Source organism: Tamandua tetradactyla, chromosome 7, assembly GCF_023851605.1.
Source record: "Tamandua tetradactyla isolate mTamTet1 chromosome 7, mTamTet1.pri, whole genome shotgun sequence".
In the NCBI taxonomy this organism is placed as follows: domain Eukaryota; kingdom Metazoa; phylum Chordata; class Mammalia; order Pilosa; family Myrmecophagidae; genus Tamandua; species Tamandua tetradactyla.
The window spans coordinates 89,954,579-89,972,141 of record NC_135333.1 but is presented as its reverse complement, the minus strand read 5'-3'; the positions used below and the strand labels follow the sequence as shown (position 1 = coordinate 89,972,141).

Sequence of the window (17,563 nt, the reverse complement as noted above, 5' to 3'; positions counted from 1 at the left end):
AGTAAAGAAATTGAATTAGTCATTCAAAAGCTTCCTAAAAAGAAAAGTCCAGGACCAGACAGCTTCACATCTGAATTCAATCAAACATTCCAGAAAGAATTAGTACCAACTCTCCTCAAACTCTTCAAAAAAATCAAGCGGAGGGAAAACTACCTAATTCATTCTATGAAGCCAACATCACCCTCATACCAAAACCAGGCAAAGATATTACAAAAAAAGAAAACTACAGGCCAATCTCTCTAATGAATATAGATGCAAAAATCCTCAATAAAATTCTAGCAAATCGTATCCAACAACACATTAAAAGAATTATACATCATGACCAAGTAGGATTCATCCCAGGTATGCAAGGATGGTTCAACATAAGAAAATCAATTAATGTAATACACCATATCAACAAATCAAAGCAGAAAAATCACATGATCATCTCAATTGATGCAGAGAAGGCATTTGACAAGATTCAACATCCTTTCCTGTTGAAAACACTTCAAAGGATAGGAATACAAGGGAACTTCCTTAAAATGATAGAGGGAATATATGAAAAACCCACAGCTAATATCATCCTCAATGGGTAAAAATCGAAAACTTTTCCGCTAAGATCACGAACAAGACAAGGATGTCCACTATCACCACTATTATTCACATTGTGTTGGAGGTTCTAGCCAGAGCAATTAGACAAGAAAAAGAAATACAAGGCATCAAAATTGGAAAGGAAGAAGTAAAACTATCACTGTTTGCAGACAATATGATACTATACGTTGAAAACCCGGAAAAATCCACAACAAAACTACTACTAGAGCTAATAAATGAGTACAGCAGAGTAGCAGGTTACAAGATCAACATTTAAAAATCTGTAGCATTTCTATACACCAGCAATGAACAAGCTGAGGGGGAAATCAAGAAACGAATCCCATTTACAATTGCAATTAAAAGAATAAAATACCTAGGAATAAATTTAACTGAAGAGACAAAAAACCTATATAAGGAAAACTACAAAAAACTGCTAAAAGAAATCACAGAAGACCTAAATAGATGGAAGGGCATACCGTGTTCATGGATTGGAAGACTAAATATAGTTAAGATGTTAATCCTACCTAAATTGATTTACAGATTCAATGCAATACCACTCAAAATCCCAACAACTTATTTTTCAGAATTAGAAAAACCAATAAGCAAATTTAATTGGAAGGGTAGGGTGCCCCGAATTGCTAAAAACATCTTGAGGAAAAAAAACGAAGCTGGAGGTCTCGCGCTGCCGGACTTTAAGGCATATTATGAAGCCACAGTGGCCAAAACAGCATGGTATTGGCATAAAGATAGATATATCGACCAATGGAATCGAATAGAGTGCTCAGATATAGACCCTCTCATCTATGGACATTTGATCTTTGATAAGGCAGTCAAGCCAACTCACCTGGGACAGAACAGTCTCTTCAATAAATGGTGCCTAGAGAACTGGATATCCATATGCAAAAGAATGAAAAGTTAGCTCAAAATGGGTCAAAGATCTAAACATTAGGTCTAAGACCATAAAACAGTTAGAGGAAAATGTAGGGAGATATCTTATGAATCTTACAATTGGAGGCAGTTTTATGGACCTTAAACCTAAAGCAAGAGTACTGAAGAAGGAAATAAATAAATGGGAACTCCTCAAAATTAAATACTTTTGTGCATCAAAGAACTTCATCAAGAAAGTAGAAAGACAGCCTACACAATGGGAAACAATATTTGGAAACGACGTATCAGATAAAGGTCTAGTATCCAGAATTTATAAAGAGATTGTTCATCTCAACAACAAAAAGACAGCCAACCCAATTACAAAATGGGAAAAAGACTTGAATAGACACCTCTCAGAGGAGGAAATACAAATGGCCAAAAGGCACATGAAGAGATGCTCAATGTCCCTGGCCATTAGAGAAATGCAAATCAAAACCACAATGAGATATCATCTCACACCCTCCAGAATGGCCATTATCAACAAAACAGAAAATGACAAGTGCTGGAGAGGATGCGGAGAAGGAGGCACACTTATCCACTGTTGGTGGGAATGTCAAATGGTGCAACCACTGTGGAAGGCAGTTTGGCGGTTCCTCAAAAAGCTGAATATAGAATTGCCATACGACCCAGCAATACCATTGCTGGGAATCTACTCAAAGGAACTAAGGGCAAAAACTCAAATGGACATTTGCACACCAATGTTTATAGCAGCGGTATTTACAATTGCAAAGAGATGGAAACAGCCAAAATGTCCATCAACAGACGAGTGGCTAAACAAACTGTGGTATATACATACGATGGAATATTATGCAGCTTTAAGACAGGATAAACTTATGAAGCATGTAATAACATGGATGGACCTAGAGAACATTATGCTGAATGAGTCTAGCCAAAAACTAAAAGACAAATACTGTATGGTCCCAATGATGTGAATCGACATTCGAGAATAAACTTGGAATATGTCATTGGTAACAGAGTTCAGCAGGAGTTAGAAACAGGGTAAGATAATGGGTAATTGGAGCTGATGGGATACAGACTGTGCAACAGGACTAGATACAAAAACTCAAAAATGGACAGCACAATAATACCTAATTGTAAAGTAATCATGTTAAAACACTGAATCAAGCTGCATCCGAGCTATAGGTTTTTGTTTTGTTTTGTTTTGTTTTGTTCTTACTGTTATTACTTTTATTTTTTTTCTCTACATTAACATTCTATATCTTTTTCGGTTGTGTTGCTAGTTCTTCTAAACCGATGCAAATGTACTAAGAAACGATGATCATGCATCTATGTGATGATGTTAAGAATTACTGATTGCATATGTAGAATGGTATGATTTCTAAATGTTGGGTTAATTTCTTTTTTTCCGTTAATCAATAAAAAAAAAAAAAAGAAAGTTGGAGTAGCTATGTTAATATTAGACAAAGTAGACTTCAAAGAAAAGAAAAATGCCAGGGACAAGATGGACATTCCATGATGCTAAGAGGGGCAAATAACGAAGAAGAAGTAGAATGCTAAATGTATATGCACCTAACTAGAGTGTTTCAAAATAAATGAAGCAACAACTGAAAACAACTGAGAGGCTAAGCAAATCCACAATAATTGGTGTAGACTTTAATATTCCTTTTCCAATAACTGGTGGAATTTGTACACTGAAAATCAGGAAGGATACAGAAGAAATGAACATTACCATCCACCAAGTGGCTCAAACCAGTCATTATTAAACACTGCAACCAACAAAAGCAGAATATAGATTATTTTTAAGAGCACATGAAACACCAACATAGATCATATCCTGGATCAGAAAACTTAACAAATAAAAATAACTGATATCAGACAAATTATGTTCTCTAATCATAACAGACTTTAAAATAAATAAAAGAGAATAAAAAGAAAATCTCCAAATACTTGGAAATTAAACAACACACCTCTAAATAATCCATAAGTCAAAAAGGAAGTCTCTTTGGAACAGAAAATATTTTCATCTAATAAACAGGAAAATATAACATAACAAAAACTTTGTGGTACAGGTAAAACAGTATCTTGAGGAAATTTATAGCATTAAATGCCTATAAAGGTCTCAAATCAATGTCTAAGTCTCAACCTTAAGCAACTAAAAAAAAAAAAGAGCAAAGTAAAATAAACCTAAAATAAATAGAAAAAGGGAAATAATAAAGGTAATAGTAGAAATCAGTGATATTGAAAACAGAAAAGCAACAGGGAGGAACCAATAAAACCAAAAACTGGTTCTTTGAAAAGGTCAATAAAATGGATAAACTTTCAGTGGAAAAAGGGGGGGTGCAGGAGAGAGGAGACACAAATTATGTACATCAACAATGAAAGAAAAAACCCACTGCTAACATCATTTTCAATGGGGAAAGACTGAAAGCTTTCTCTCTAATATCAGGAACAAGACAAGGATGCCCACTATCACCACTGTTATTCGACATTGTGTTGGAAGTTCTAGCCAGGGCAATTAGATAAGAAAAAGAAATAAAAGGCATTCAAGTTGGAAAGGAAGAAGTAAAATTCTGTTTGCAGATGACATGATACTGTATGTCAAAAATCCTGAAAAATCTACAGCAAAGCTACTAGAGCTAATAAATGAGTACAGGAAAGTGGCAGGATACAAGACCTATACATGAAAACTACAAGAAAATGCTAAAAGAAATAATGGAAACCCTTAATAAATGGGAGGGCATACCATGATCATGGACTGGAAGACTAAATATACTTAAGATGTTAATTCTACCCAAATGGATTATAGATTCAATGCAATACTAATTAAAATCCCAACAACTTACTTTGCAGAAATAGAAAAACAAATATTCAAATTTATATGGAAGGGCAGGGTGCCCCGAAGTGCTAAAAATATCTTGAGAAAGAAAATAAAGTAGGAGGTCTCACACTACTTGACTTTAAGGCACACTACGAAGCTTCAGTGGTCAAAACAGCATGGTACTAGCATAAAGATAGATATTGTGACCAATGGAATCAAATTGAGTGTTCAGAAAAAGACCCACTGATCTAAGGACAACAAGGTCATTGAAAAGTCAGCTAAGCCAACTTACCTGGGACAGAGCAGCCTCTTCAATAACTGGTGTTTGGAGAACTGGAGATCCATATGCACAAGAATGAAAGAGGTCCCATATCTCACACCTTATATAAAAATTAACTCAAAATGGATCAAAGACCTAAACATTAGAGTTAAGACCATAAAACTGCTAGAAGAAAATGTGTGGAAGTATCTTAAACTTCTAGTGATAGGAGCGGTTTTCCTAGACCTTATACCCAAAGCATGAGCAATGAGAAAATAAATAGATAAATAGGATCTCCTCAAAATAAAACACTTTTGTGAATCAAAGAACTTTGCCAGGAAAGTAAAAAGACAGCCTAAACAATGGAAGACATCATTTAGAAACTACAAATCGGATAAGAGTTTAGTATCCAGAATATCTAAAGAGATTCTTCAACTCAACAACAGAAAGACAAACAACCTAGTTAAGAAATGGCAAAATTCTTTCTCTCAGCTGACACAGCAAGTGAACTCACTGCCCTCCCCTCTCTACGTGGGACATGACTCCCACAGGTATGAACCTCCCTAGCATCATGGGACAGAAATCCTGGGATGAGCTGGGACTCAGCATCAAGGGATTGAGAAAACCTTCTCAGCCAAAAGGGGGAAGAGAGAAACGAGACAACATTGTCAGGGACTGAGAGATTTTAAACAGAGTTGAGAGATTATCCTGGAGGTTATTCTTACACATTATACAGATATCCCCTTTATAGCTTATGGTGTATTAAGAGTGGCTAGTGGGAAGTACCTGAAATTGTAGACTGTGTTCCAGTAGCCATGTTTCTTGAAGATGATTATGTAATGATATAGTTTTTATAATGTGACTGTGTGATTGTGAAAACCTTGTGTCTGATGCTCCTTTTATCTATGGTATGGACAGATGAGTAAGAAATATGGATAAAAAATAAACAATAGGGGAACAAAGGTTAAAACAAATTGAGTAGATTGAAATACTAGTGGTCAATGAGAGGGAGGGGTAAGGGGTATGGTATGTATGAGCTTTTCCCTTTTTTCTTCTTTATTTCTTTTGCTGGAGAGATGTAAATGTTCAAAAAAAAAAAAACACATGATATCCCTATCTGGGGGATTCCTGATATTCTGGCAAGCAGTGGGGACAACCAATTCAGTAGGATCAGTTCTTGATCTTGGGGCTCGTCCCTCTGAAAGTTATTCCTGCAAAGGAAAGGCTAAGCCTACTAATAATTATGCCTAAGAGTCACCCCCGGAGAGCCTCTTTTGTTGCTCAGATGTGGCCTCTCTCTCTAATCCAACTTGGCAGGTGAACTCACTCCCCTCCCCACTATGTGGGACATCCAAACATTCTAAAAATGATCATGGCGATGAATATACAACTATGCTATGATATTGAGTCATTGATTGTATAATATGGTTGGACTGTAAGCATGTGGATATTCCTCAATAAAAATATTTTAAAAAAAAGAATGGAAACAAGGGATGAGTATTAGTGCAGACTCCTGTCCATTAAAAGGATAATTCAATATCATAATCAATTTTACACATATAAACTGGATAAGATAAAGACTATTCTTTAAAAATTAAAAATGACAAACTCAAACAAAATGAAATAGATAACAATTAGCAGTGCTATAATTAATATCCCTATAATTCTTTTAAAAAATTTTTTTAATTGACAAGCCAAAACAACATACAAACATTCCATTTATGGTGTACAATCAAAGGCTCACAATATTATCACATAGTAGTATTCATTATCATGATCACTTTTTAGAACATTTGCATCACTCCAGTAAAAGAGATAAAAAGAAAAAACTTATATATACCATACCCCTTACCCCTCCCTCTCACTGACCACTAGCATTTCCAACTACCCAATATATTTTAACCTTTGTTCCCCCTATTTTTTTCAATATCCCTTACCACTCCCTTTCACTGACCCCTAGTATTTCAATCTACTCAATTTGTTTTAACATTTGTTCCTCGTTATTTATTTTTAATGCATATGTTTTACTCATCTGTCCATATTGTAGATAAAAGGAGCATCAGACACAAGGTTTCACAATCACATACTCACATTGCAAAAACTGTATCATTATACATTCATCTTCAAAACACATGCCTACTGGAATACAGCTCTATAGTTTCAGGCACTTCCCTTTAGCCTCTCTAATACACCTTATATAATGTATAAGAATAACCTCCAGGATAACCTCTTGACTCTGTCTGAAATCTCTCAGCCACTGACACCACTTTTTATATCTATCCTACTAATCACAGTCATCGTCCACCACAAGATTTGTTGAGTTACACTATCCCATGTTTTAACCTCTGGCTTTTCTTCTGTTGACATGGTGACTCTAAATTTCCCTTATCATCTACACTTACATAAAATTAGGTGCTGCTAATTATACTCATATTAATGTGCTATCATCACCTCTATCCATTTCCACTCATTTAAATTCAACTTAGCTAAAAATTTTGCAAATCTTAAGCAATCACTACCCATTCTCTAGTCTCATTCTATCTCCTGATAACCTATACTCTAGATTCTATGTCCATGAGCTTACATAGTGTTCTAGTGTGCTAGCTGCTGGAATGCAATATACCAGAAAGTCTTTTCAAATAGGGGAATTTATTAAGTTCCAAGTTTATAGTTCTAAGGCCATGAAAATGTCCCAATTAAAGCAAGTTTATAAAAATGTTCAAATTAAGGTACCAACAAGAAGTTACCTTCCCTCAAGAAAGGCCAATGAAGTTCTCTCAACTGTAAAAGCACACAGTGAACATGGCAACATCTGCTAGCTTTCTCCCCAGGCTTCCTGTTTCATGAAGCTTCTATCTCCAAAGGTCTCTGGCTGTATAGGCGCTCATAGCTCCAAAGCATTTTCCAAAATAGTTTCTTCTTAAAGTATTCCAGCAAACTAATCAAGACCCACCTGAATAGGTGGACCCACATCTCCCTCTGATCAAAGGTTACTACCAATAATTGGGTATGTCACAGCTATTACAGATAATCTAATCAAGTTTCCAACCTACAGTACTGAATAAGGCACAAGATGGATCAAGCTTAAAACATGGCTTTTCTGGGGCATGTAATCCTTTCAACCAGCACACACATTATAATTAGTTCATATTAGTGAGAGCATACAGTATTTGTAGTTTTGTGTTTTATTTCACTCAACATAATATCCTCAAAGTTCATCTGTGTTGATACATGCTTCATGACTTTATTCCTTCTTACTGCTGAATAATATTCCATCATATGCATATGCCACAGTTTGTTCATCCATTCATTGGTTGTTGAACACTTGGGTTTCTCATTCTTTTGGCAATTATGAATAATGCTGCTATGAACATCAGTATGCAGATGTCTGTTTGTATCCTAGTTTTAGGTTCTTCTCGGTATATATCAAGTAGTGAGATGACCGGATGGTAGGGCAATTGTATACTAGCTTCTGAGGAACCACCAAACTACCTTCCATGGTGTGTGTACCATTCTATATTCCCACCAACAGAGAATAAGTAAACTCCTATTTCTCCATATCCTCTCTGACACTTATAGTTTCCTGTTTATTTAATACTGCCCATTCTAATAGGTGTGAAATGCTATCTCTCTGTTTTGATTTGCATTTCCTTAATGGCTACTTTTCATGTGCTTATTGGCCATCAGTATATCTTCTTTGGAGAAATGTCTATTCAAGCCTTTTGCCCATTTAAAAATTGTCTTTTTGTTGAGTTGTAGGATTAAAAATACATATATTCTGGATATTAAACCGTTATCAGACATGTGGTTTTGAAACATTTTCTTCCATTCTTTAGGTTTTCTTTTTATTTTTTTAATGAGGTCTTTTGATGCACAAATGTTTTTAATCGTGATGAAGACTCACTGGCTTATTTTTTCTTTTGTGGTTCATGCTTTCAGCATAAAGTGCAAGAAGGTTCTGAGGATTTCCCTATGTTTTCTTTTAGGAGTTTGATAGCTCTAGTATCTATATTTAGGTCTTTGATTCATTTTTAATTGATTTTTATATATAGTGTGAGGTATGTGTCCACTTTTATTCTTTTCCACATAGATATCTAGTTTTCCCAGCCCTATTTGTTGAAGAGACTATTCTTTCCCTATTAAGTTGGCATGGCATCCTTGCCAATAATCAACTGGCCATAGATGTAAGGATTTATTTCCGAACTCTCAATTCAATTCACTGGTCTCTATGTCTGTCCATATGCCAGCCTGCTTTTTTGATTACTGTAATTTTGTAATAAGCTTTGAAGTCTGGAAGTGTGTGTCTTCCTCTGTTCTTTTTTTGTCAACATGGCTTTGGCTACTTGGGGCCTCTTACTCATTCACATAAATAAAAAATAGAACTCTTGTCCTCCAATCTAGTGCACTACTCACAAGACAAGCTGGATCTCCAGGACTCTACTAGCTTTTATCTACATAAAAACCATCTTTGTCTCCCTGGATAGAAAAACACACAAATTCCCTGACCCTACGCCATCATGGAACTTCCCAGACGTTTCTTAAAAACCGCTTTTGAAGTCAGCCATAGGAAATAAATGGGAGTGTAAATACAGAGAAAATGAAAATAATCAACAAAATTTCAAATATATTTTCATTTAACTAATGAAAGTCTAGCATCCACGTTACTGAGGCATCACAGTTAATATAGACAAAAAATGTTTACTGATAGGCTTTTTGAAAACACAATTAACATGCAATTAAAAAAATTTATTTCTCTAGCTTGTGAAATAAAATAGTAATGTCAAAAGGAATCATAAGATATGCAATTATAAAGTACATATCTACTAAGGGAAAGGAATCATTCATAGGTAACTCAAAGCACAAATTTTATTAGCACTTCAAAATAACAGTGACACATAGTTTCTAAGAATCTGCATGCTCATTTCCTGTATTTGACACCATGGAGAATTTTAAAGTATTTTTTATGAAATTACTTAGCCACCTTTTTTTCAAAAAACATTCTTTTTTTGGCCTTGGGAGGAGGTAAGTAAAGTTGAAGCAAGACTGTTTCCCAAACACCCAAGTAAATTTTATTTTTAAAAAAACAGACCAGTCAAAAAAGGAGTATTCAATTTATTTACCATGTTTACAGTGCCTGTCTAAGCTAGTCACAGTGTACTTACCTACACTATTTTCTATAGACCGGCCCAAACTATAGGTACAATTTCTAAAGAGCAGGGTTCATTTCTTTTCCTGCATAAGCCACATTCTCGCCCACTGGACAACCTAAAGATATTCATAGTCATACTCTTGGCAGAGGGTTCAGAACATTCTGCTTGTGATGAAAGAGAAACACCACCCACCTAAGGCAGCAACTGTTAGCAGCTTAGTTTTCAATTTGGGGTAGGAAAAATTTAAAGAAATTTAAGTCACTTTACTTTTTCCTTTATCTACAAATCCTGTATCTGGACCTACACAGAAATATCGTGACCACTGATATATCATAGATTTGTCTTTAAATGCCTCCAATCTAGTTTAGTTTGAAACTTTTTATTGGGTTGTTCAGGCGGATACCTAATGTTAATAGCGAATATTAACCGATGCGTATGGAAATAGGAAAATAAAAAGGCATACTTCTGGCTTTTATGAGAATTTATAATCTAAAGAGAACAAGAAAGAATGCATGTAAATTACATATAAGAATAAGAACTTTATACATCAATGTATTTTAAACAATAGAAAACTTTCACTGTCTTTGGAAATGGTGGAATAAACACAATGTTTGGCATTTTAAGAGGATGATGAATTTTTAAAGTTGGAAGCAAAAAATGTGGAAGGACACTAGACGATTTTTCTTTTTAAATTAAATGTGCTACCTGAGAACTGTAGCTAAGCATAAGTTGTATTTATATATAAATTCCAAACAGAAGTAATTAACCTAATCTAAACCAGTTATTTCTGATCTACAGGCCAGTCATTAGAAGAAGTACATGAATGCACACACAACAAGCATTGTAGCCTAAAACATTTCTCTCACAAATGTCCATTTTTAGTAGTCTAATAAAATACAAAATCATTTAAAAGCTTTTTTTTTTTTTGCCATTATGCATACTCTTCATCAACAAATACTGCAAGTACATCGCTTGTATGTTAGAGGTGTAGGGTTTCTCATATTCAAAAAAAAGGTCAGGAGCCTTTAGGTTAATACACAGGTTCCTTCTGGCTCTAAAATTCTATGATTTTAAGTGCACTAAGTACTCCAACGGTGACTTCTTTAGAACTAGTACATTAAAAGACATGCACATATAAATAAGTCTGATATGCACCAAGTATTAGACTAAGTTTTGTTGAAAAGATGAAAAAGACATGATTCTAGTCTCAAGGTCAGATGGGCAGAAGAGACAGATACAAGAACAATAATACAACATAATAAATACTTAAGAACTATGTTTCAAGTGTACTGGGAGCATACTGGTGGTGTCAATATCATTTTGGGAAGTCTGAGAAGATACTCATCTAAGAATTGGGTGTTGATAGATAAAACAGAAGAGGAATAGCTAGCATTCTAGATAGATGGTACAGCACATGCAAATGCATGTGCATGGCATGTCTGGGGAAACAACCACTGGCCTAGTATGATTGGATACGAAAGGTATTCGGAGAAGAAGAAACTAAATAAGGTAAAATGGACTTACAGACTATAAAATGTTCTGAATGATAAGTTTAACCATTAGGACTTGAATCCGTCAGCAATAAATTCATTCAACAAGCTGAAGCAAAAGGAGTGATCTAAACAGACATATTTCAGATTGATAAGTACGGAAGGACGACATTAATAGGAAATGACTATCTCAGGAAGACTGGGTGGTAACTGCAATAATTCGGGCGAAAGAAGAAGAAATAATACAGGGCAGTATGAGTGAAAATGAGGCAAGGATGACTCCTAGGTTATTACTTTGGATAGCAGGGTGGATACTGGCATCACTATCTGAGATGAGATACAGAAGAAAGGCAAGAGAGAACCAAGAAAACAGAACTATCCTTTGGAGGGTAGTTTCAAGTAAGGGGGTGCCATGCCAAATGCTGCAAAGAGGTAAGCTGAAAACTGAAAAGAGTCCATCTTTTCTTTCCTCTTCCCCCCCAAATGGTGCTCTCCTAGGTAGGTAAGAAAACAGACACGGAAGGGGTGTTCACAGGATTAGGTCCAACACTTAAGGCTCCTTAGTTCTTGCAAGGGGAGCTCAGAGCCAGGAACTGGGAGAGGAAGTTCGCCGGCTCCCAGGAGCTGGGAGTGCGAACAGAGACGGCGAAGGCCGCGCAGTCGATAATTCAAGAGGTGCAGAAGCACCGGAGCAGCACAGGGGAAGGAAGCTTCCGACTCGCCTAAACTCACTCCCGTGCCTAAATTTACTCCACTTACTCCGGTCTCAATTTATCGCAGCCATCAACTGTGGCGACAGGGACTCAAAGCTTACCCCAGTGGGGCCCTAAGAACTCAAAGGAAGAGAATCCGCGAGCCGGTTCAGCTTCTTCAGCAAGCAGACGCAGAAGCGGCCAGAGACAGCAGAGGAGCGGCGAGGAAAGCCAGTCAGACTTAGCTCCAACCCCATCACTCGCCCAGCGAAACCTCCACTGACCCCCTCCAGCAAACGCTCCGTGAACGGCCCAACCTCGCGAGATCTCCTCCCTCGCGCTCCCGTGGGGGTAGCGCCGGGAGATTTATTTGCTGCTTCTTACTTACTTACGCGAGAGGGAGAGGCGGGTCCCGTCTACGTCCCTCCCTATGTATCCACTTCCAGGCTTTCGCATGGGCTCTCGCGAAGTCTCGCGAGTTTTTTTTTTTTTTTTTTCCAGAGGAAACGGGCCTGGGTAGAGAAACCGAGAAGGGGAGAGCGGGTGGGAGGGCAGTACGCTTCGGAAGCTGTGGCAGGGTTAGCTGGGTGCTGTGGTTGGTACTTCGCTGTTGGGGAAGCTGTGGGGTCACTGACTGGAAAAATTAGAGAGTAGAAAATCTTGAGGGTCGAGGAATTTTTTTTTCCTTGGCTCCGCCTTCTTCCTGCTTAGCGACCTGGGCGTCTGGCCCACCAAGGGGGAAGGGAAGCTTGGCGGGGCTGTCGAATAAGATCTCTGCGCACGCGCGAGCCCAAGTCTGTGAGTGTTTGTGTCCACGCGCACGCGTGCGCGTGCCTGCATTTAGGAAGCTTAGGAAGAACCGGCGTGCTTGGAGATGAGTGGGGAAAGCATAATCCCCTCTCTTTGGTACCAGACACTCTTGGCTGTGCGCTGACTCTCCCGCCCAGCCAGCAGCCTTTTCCAGAGAGGCTGTGGTTCATAGCCTCTTGTTCGTTTTCACTGCAGGACCAGGCACGAAAGTAAGCGAACCTCGATCCTGAGGTCTTCTCTATCCGCTCACCTTGTACTTTCCACCCCCTATCCTCTAGCAAAGTGTGTCTAAAAGGTTTTCAAAGAAGAGTTTTGCAGTAAGGGGAAATGCGTTTGAAAGCTGGAGATGAAAATAGACGGATAGTCAAAAGTCAGTTCTTTTTGATGAACACTCCTGCTCTGCTTCGAAACCGTGTGATTTTCGAATTTGGATTGTCTGTTCAGTAAAAGATTTTATTTAGCGAAGCTAGGAAGTAGCATATGCCGTGTTCTTATAAGAAGAAGTTTTTAAAGTTCTTCCTCTCCACGATAGAAACTAAGTTTTTCTGTTCTACTTGATACATCACTGTAGTGTTTCAAAAGCTGAAGGGAGGGGGTGAATTTGGGATTCTTATCCTATGCGAAGGTGCAATATGCATCTTAGGAGATGTTTATTTTCATTTGGAACTTCTTTTCCTTTTGGTGTCACTTCTCTTTCCTGTTACTTCTCTCTCCCTCAGCCTTTCTTCAGAAGTGTTGAAACGTTTTTTGGGAGGGAATTCCAAAAATGCTGCCTTAGTTTAGTTTGTGGGTTTATTTCTGATCGGTGTCAGTTAGCAAGGAACATCAGATGTGTATTTGGAAGAGTTTTTGTCGTTTACTACGTTTAGTATTTCGTAGGGGAAAGAAATATATGTAAAAATATTGTTTTCTGATCATTTTAAATTCATTCGAAAAGCAGAATAATATGTGTATACTCTAATTTTGCCTGTGTCTGGTAGAGTGACAGCCTAATCTGCTGTTAGTCATCCCTTAAGTTGATACATTTCATTCTGGTCATGATTCCATTAAATCTTGTCATTTGTGGAATAAATTTCTTTGAACACTGATTATTCAAGTTCCCTACCACATCTTCTTGAGGAAAGACACATAAATTAGAAATAATTTAGATAAATGTTATGTATTAGACATTTGGCTAATACTTTTTTCCCTTTACAGGTTAAAACAAAATGAAGATTTTTTCTGAATCCCATAAAACAGTATTTGTTGTAGATCACTGCCCTTACATGGCAGAATCATGCAGACAGCATGTTGAGTTTGACATGCTGGTGAAGAATAGGACCCAAGGAATCATCCCTTTGGCTCCCATATCTAAATCATTGTGGACTTGCTCAGTAGAATCTTCCATGGAATATTGTAGAATAATGTATGATATATTTCCTTTTAAAAAGTTGGTAAGTGTTTAAGTTTGAAATATAAACAGAATCATTACTTGGAGATGTCTTTATCTGCCTAAATGTGTTTTTTTTAATATGTGAAATTGCTATGGATTTGACTTACAACTGTTTATTACCTTAAAAATGTGATACGTAGAACTGCCCTTTAGGATTACTATATTATGGCTATTGGGACCAAAAATAGTAATAGTAGCCAACAATTTTTGAGCACGAACATGTGCCGAGCATGTCCAAAGTGCTTTATTTTTGCGCTTCAGTCCTTTGAGGGAGGTACTGTAGTTGCTGGGGCAATATTCAAAGTTTATAACAAGTAGCGTGGAACAGGCACTGACCTTTGAGAACTGTCAAGTGCCCAAACAGTTTGTCACATTATTCTGGAATGTACCAGCTGAGTATCAACCTTATTTATTATTTTCAGCAGAAACTGAGACAAAAAGAAGATAAGAAACTTTTCCTGGGTCACATAGCTAAGTAGAGTCGGAGCCAGAATTTGAACCCAGTCAGGCTGACTTCTTGAAGTTTTAGTGAATATGTACTGAATTTGGCCATATTAGAAAGAAATGCTTCTAAGAATGCAAAGTTTTTATCAGTAAGAGAAATTGCAGATCAATAGAAGTTTAAGTATTAATGTTATCTTCAGGTTTCAAGGTCTTAAAAGTTTTAGCTCCTCCTATTTAAGCTTAACACCAACTTCTTATGATTGTTGTAAGATTTACCTATTTTTAAGTAAAGAGATAATGTAAGGAAAGTGGTTAGTAAAATATGTTCCTGTCAGGTAAGCCTTAGGAAAGAAGGCCAATTATCAGACTTATTCCTTGGGGAAGGAAAATTGCCATTTCACAGATATTAAGATAAAAGATCATGAATTGGATCATATACTCCAAGGGAAAGAAATATAGCTTTCTTGCAGGAGGGCATATAATCATCATTTGATGTATTTTCTTACTTTTTTATTAATCCAAACCGTACTATTTTTATTTGCACTTTACTTTAAAACTTAGAATAAATTCCAAATCCATTTTTTTTCTTTGGCTTTCAGGCCCCCATGTGATATGGCTATTTCTCTTTGCTTATTTCCTACCCCTCTTCCCTCTCTGACCTGATACATACTTAGAGACCTTTGCATTTGCAGTTTGCTTTTTCCATGCCTGGCTTCTTTTGGTCACTTTGGATTCCTGTCAGTTGCCACTTCCATATAGAGAGTCCTTCTCTGACCACCCAGTCTGAAGTTATTATCAACTTCTTTTCATAGCCTTTTTCACTTTCTGAAAATTACCTTGTTCATTTGTTTGTATTCTCCCTATGCTGTCTTCTACTTCGCTATCCCTCTGGCTTGCCCCATATTGTGAGTGACAGTTGTGTTTTATTTATCAGTATATCCCCATGTCCTCAGTACTAAGAATAGCACTTGGCATGTACTAGGCATTGTAACTGTAAGAATGAATGGATGAATCAAATCAGTCAGGGAACCAGTGTTAGAAATTACATTTTATTTAAAAATATGGTGGTGATTCAGTAAAATTGGAGTTGAATACTAATTGTTTCTTTGAAATCTGTTAGGTGAATTTCATTGTGAGTGATTCTGGAGCACATGTTTTGAATTCTTGGACTCAAGAGGACCAAAATTTACAGGAGGTATGGTTAGGTTTTGAGTCGTGCCCATTTTGGAAAACTATCTGTATACTGTGATACTTTTTTTAAAAAAAAAATCATTACATTTAAAAAGTATGTATAAACATTGTAACCTTTATTATAAGAATTGGCTTATGTGAACATGGGGATTGGTGAGTCTCAATTCATTAGTACAGGCCACAAGCTTGGAATACTGGTAAAGGTTTTTATTTTCCTATTTTGGCTATAGATACAATCAGCCATAGAAGCAACAACAGTGTTCATTGCTCATTAACAAAATCAAAATTAAGTTTAGTAGTTAAGTTTTAACATTTGTATGATTTGCTATTGTGAGCTAATATAGTTTTATTTTTAAGCCGCAGGAATTTCTCTGTAATTAAAACTAGAAAATAAACATGAAGTTAAATTTGAAGTTCCTACATTTTTCGTAATATGGTTACTTAATGAGTGAAACTTTTATTGTACCTCAGATAGAGCCCTGCCTTTCACCAGTTTTTAATTGGGTTTGTCTTTTTATTATTGAGTCATACAATTTCTTTATATATATGTAGTTTCCAGATATTTTCTGCCATTGAGTCTGTCGCCTTTTCACCCTTTTGACAGAGTCCTTTGAGGCATTGAAATATTCCATTTTGAGGAGTTCCCATTTTTTTCTTTCATTACTCATGCTTTGGGTGTAAAGTCTAAGAAACTACTACCTGTCACTGTCTTGAAGATGTTTCCCCACATTTTCTTCTAGGAGTTTTATGGTACTGGTTCTTGTATTTAGGTCTTCAGTTCATTTTAAGTTAATTTTTGAATAGGGTGTGAGATAGGAGTCTGCTTTCGTTCTTTTGGTTATGAATATTCAGTTCTCCCAACACCATTTATTGAACAGACTGGTCTGTCCCAGTTGAGTGGGCTTGGGAGCTTTATCAAAAATAAATTGACCAGGAGAAGGGGGCCAAGATGGCGGCTTAGCAAGGTGTGGAATTTAGTTCGTCCTCCAGAGCAACTACTAAATAGCTAGAAACAGTGCAGAACAACTGCTGGGGCCATGTCAGTGACTGGACACAGAGTGTATACCAGTCTGGACCACCTGGACTGGCTGCGAGCCCACCCGGAGCCATGAGTTCCCCAAGCCGCGGCAGCCAGCGCCCTTCCTCCACAGGCTGCTTCCCAGAGGGGAAAGGAAAGAAAGTTTACCAGTGGCAGGGACTGAGCGCAACCAGATTCCAATTGTGGAATTAATTAACAAATTCTGACTACTAAAAATAGGCCCCCAGCTCAGCTGAACCTTGAGTAAAAGCAGAAATCATTGGTTTTTGCCCCAGCACAGAAGGGACAGGGGTGACGGAAAAAGAAAAAAAAAAAAGAAAGACTGACCAATGGAATCAAATAGAGTGTTCAGATATAGACCCTCTCATCTGTGGACAGTTGATCTTTGATAAGGCAATCAAGCCAACTCACCTGGGACAGAGCAGTCTCTTCAATAAATGGTGTCTGGAGAACGGGATATCCACATGCAAAAGAATGAAAGAGGATCCATATCTCCCACCCTATACAAAAATTAACTCAAAATGAATCAAAGACCTAAACATTTGATCTAAGACCATAAAGCTGGTAGAAGAAAATATAGGGAAATATCTTATAAACCTTATACTTGGAGGCGGTTTCCTAGACCTTACACCCAAAGCGTGAGCATTGAAGAAAGAAAGAAAGAAATGGGAACTCCTCAAAATTAAATACTTTTGTGCATCAAAGAACTTTGTCCTGAAAGTAAAAAGACATAATGGGAGACAATATTTGGAAATGATATATCAGATAAAGGTCTAGTAT

At 37.0% G+C, this 17,563-nt stretch overlaps 2 protein-coding genes across 10 annotated transcripts in view; one reads left to right on the top strand and one right to left on the bottom strand.

Annotated features, from left to right (window-relative positions):
- Positions 1-12,374, bottom strand: part of FGFR1OP2 (FGFR1 oncogene partner 2) — a 40,738-nt gene extending 28,364 nt beyond the window's left edge. Inside the window, exon 1 of one of the 5 annotated variants that reach the window (XM_077170373.1) lies at positions 12,260-12,374. In XM_077170373.1, coding sequence (XP_077026488.1) covers positions 12,260-12,323 — 64 coding nt within the window. In that variant the 5' untranslated portion in view covers positions 12,324-12,374. Of the gene's footprint in view, positions 1-4,568; positions 5,290-11,989; positions 12,215-12,255 lie in introns of those variants that run through there. The other 4 variants (XM_077170374.1, XM_077170370.1, XM_077170369.1 and 1 more) reach the window with 4 other exon arrangements.
- A 16-nt stretch (positions 12,375-12,390) lies between these two features.
- INTS13 (integrator complex subunit 13) overlaps positions 12,391-17,563 on the top strand; it is a 44,849-nt gene continuing 39,676 nt past the window's right edge. For 3 of the 5 annotated variants that reach the window (XM_077170368.1, XM_077170364.1, XM_077170366.1), the window contains exons 1-3: positions 12,392-12,886; positions 13,875-14,110; positions 15,674-15,748. In XM_077170368.1, the coding sequence (XP_077026483.1) occupies positions 13,886-14,110; positions 15,674-15,748 (300 nt within the window). In that variant the 5' untranslated portion in view covers positions 12,392-12,886; positions 13,875-13,885. Of the gene's footprint in view, positions 12,887-13,874; positions 14,111-15,673; positions 15,749-17,563 lie in introns of all 5 variants that reach the window. The other 2 variants (XM_077170367.1, XM_077170365.1) reach the window with 2 other exon arrangements.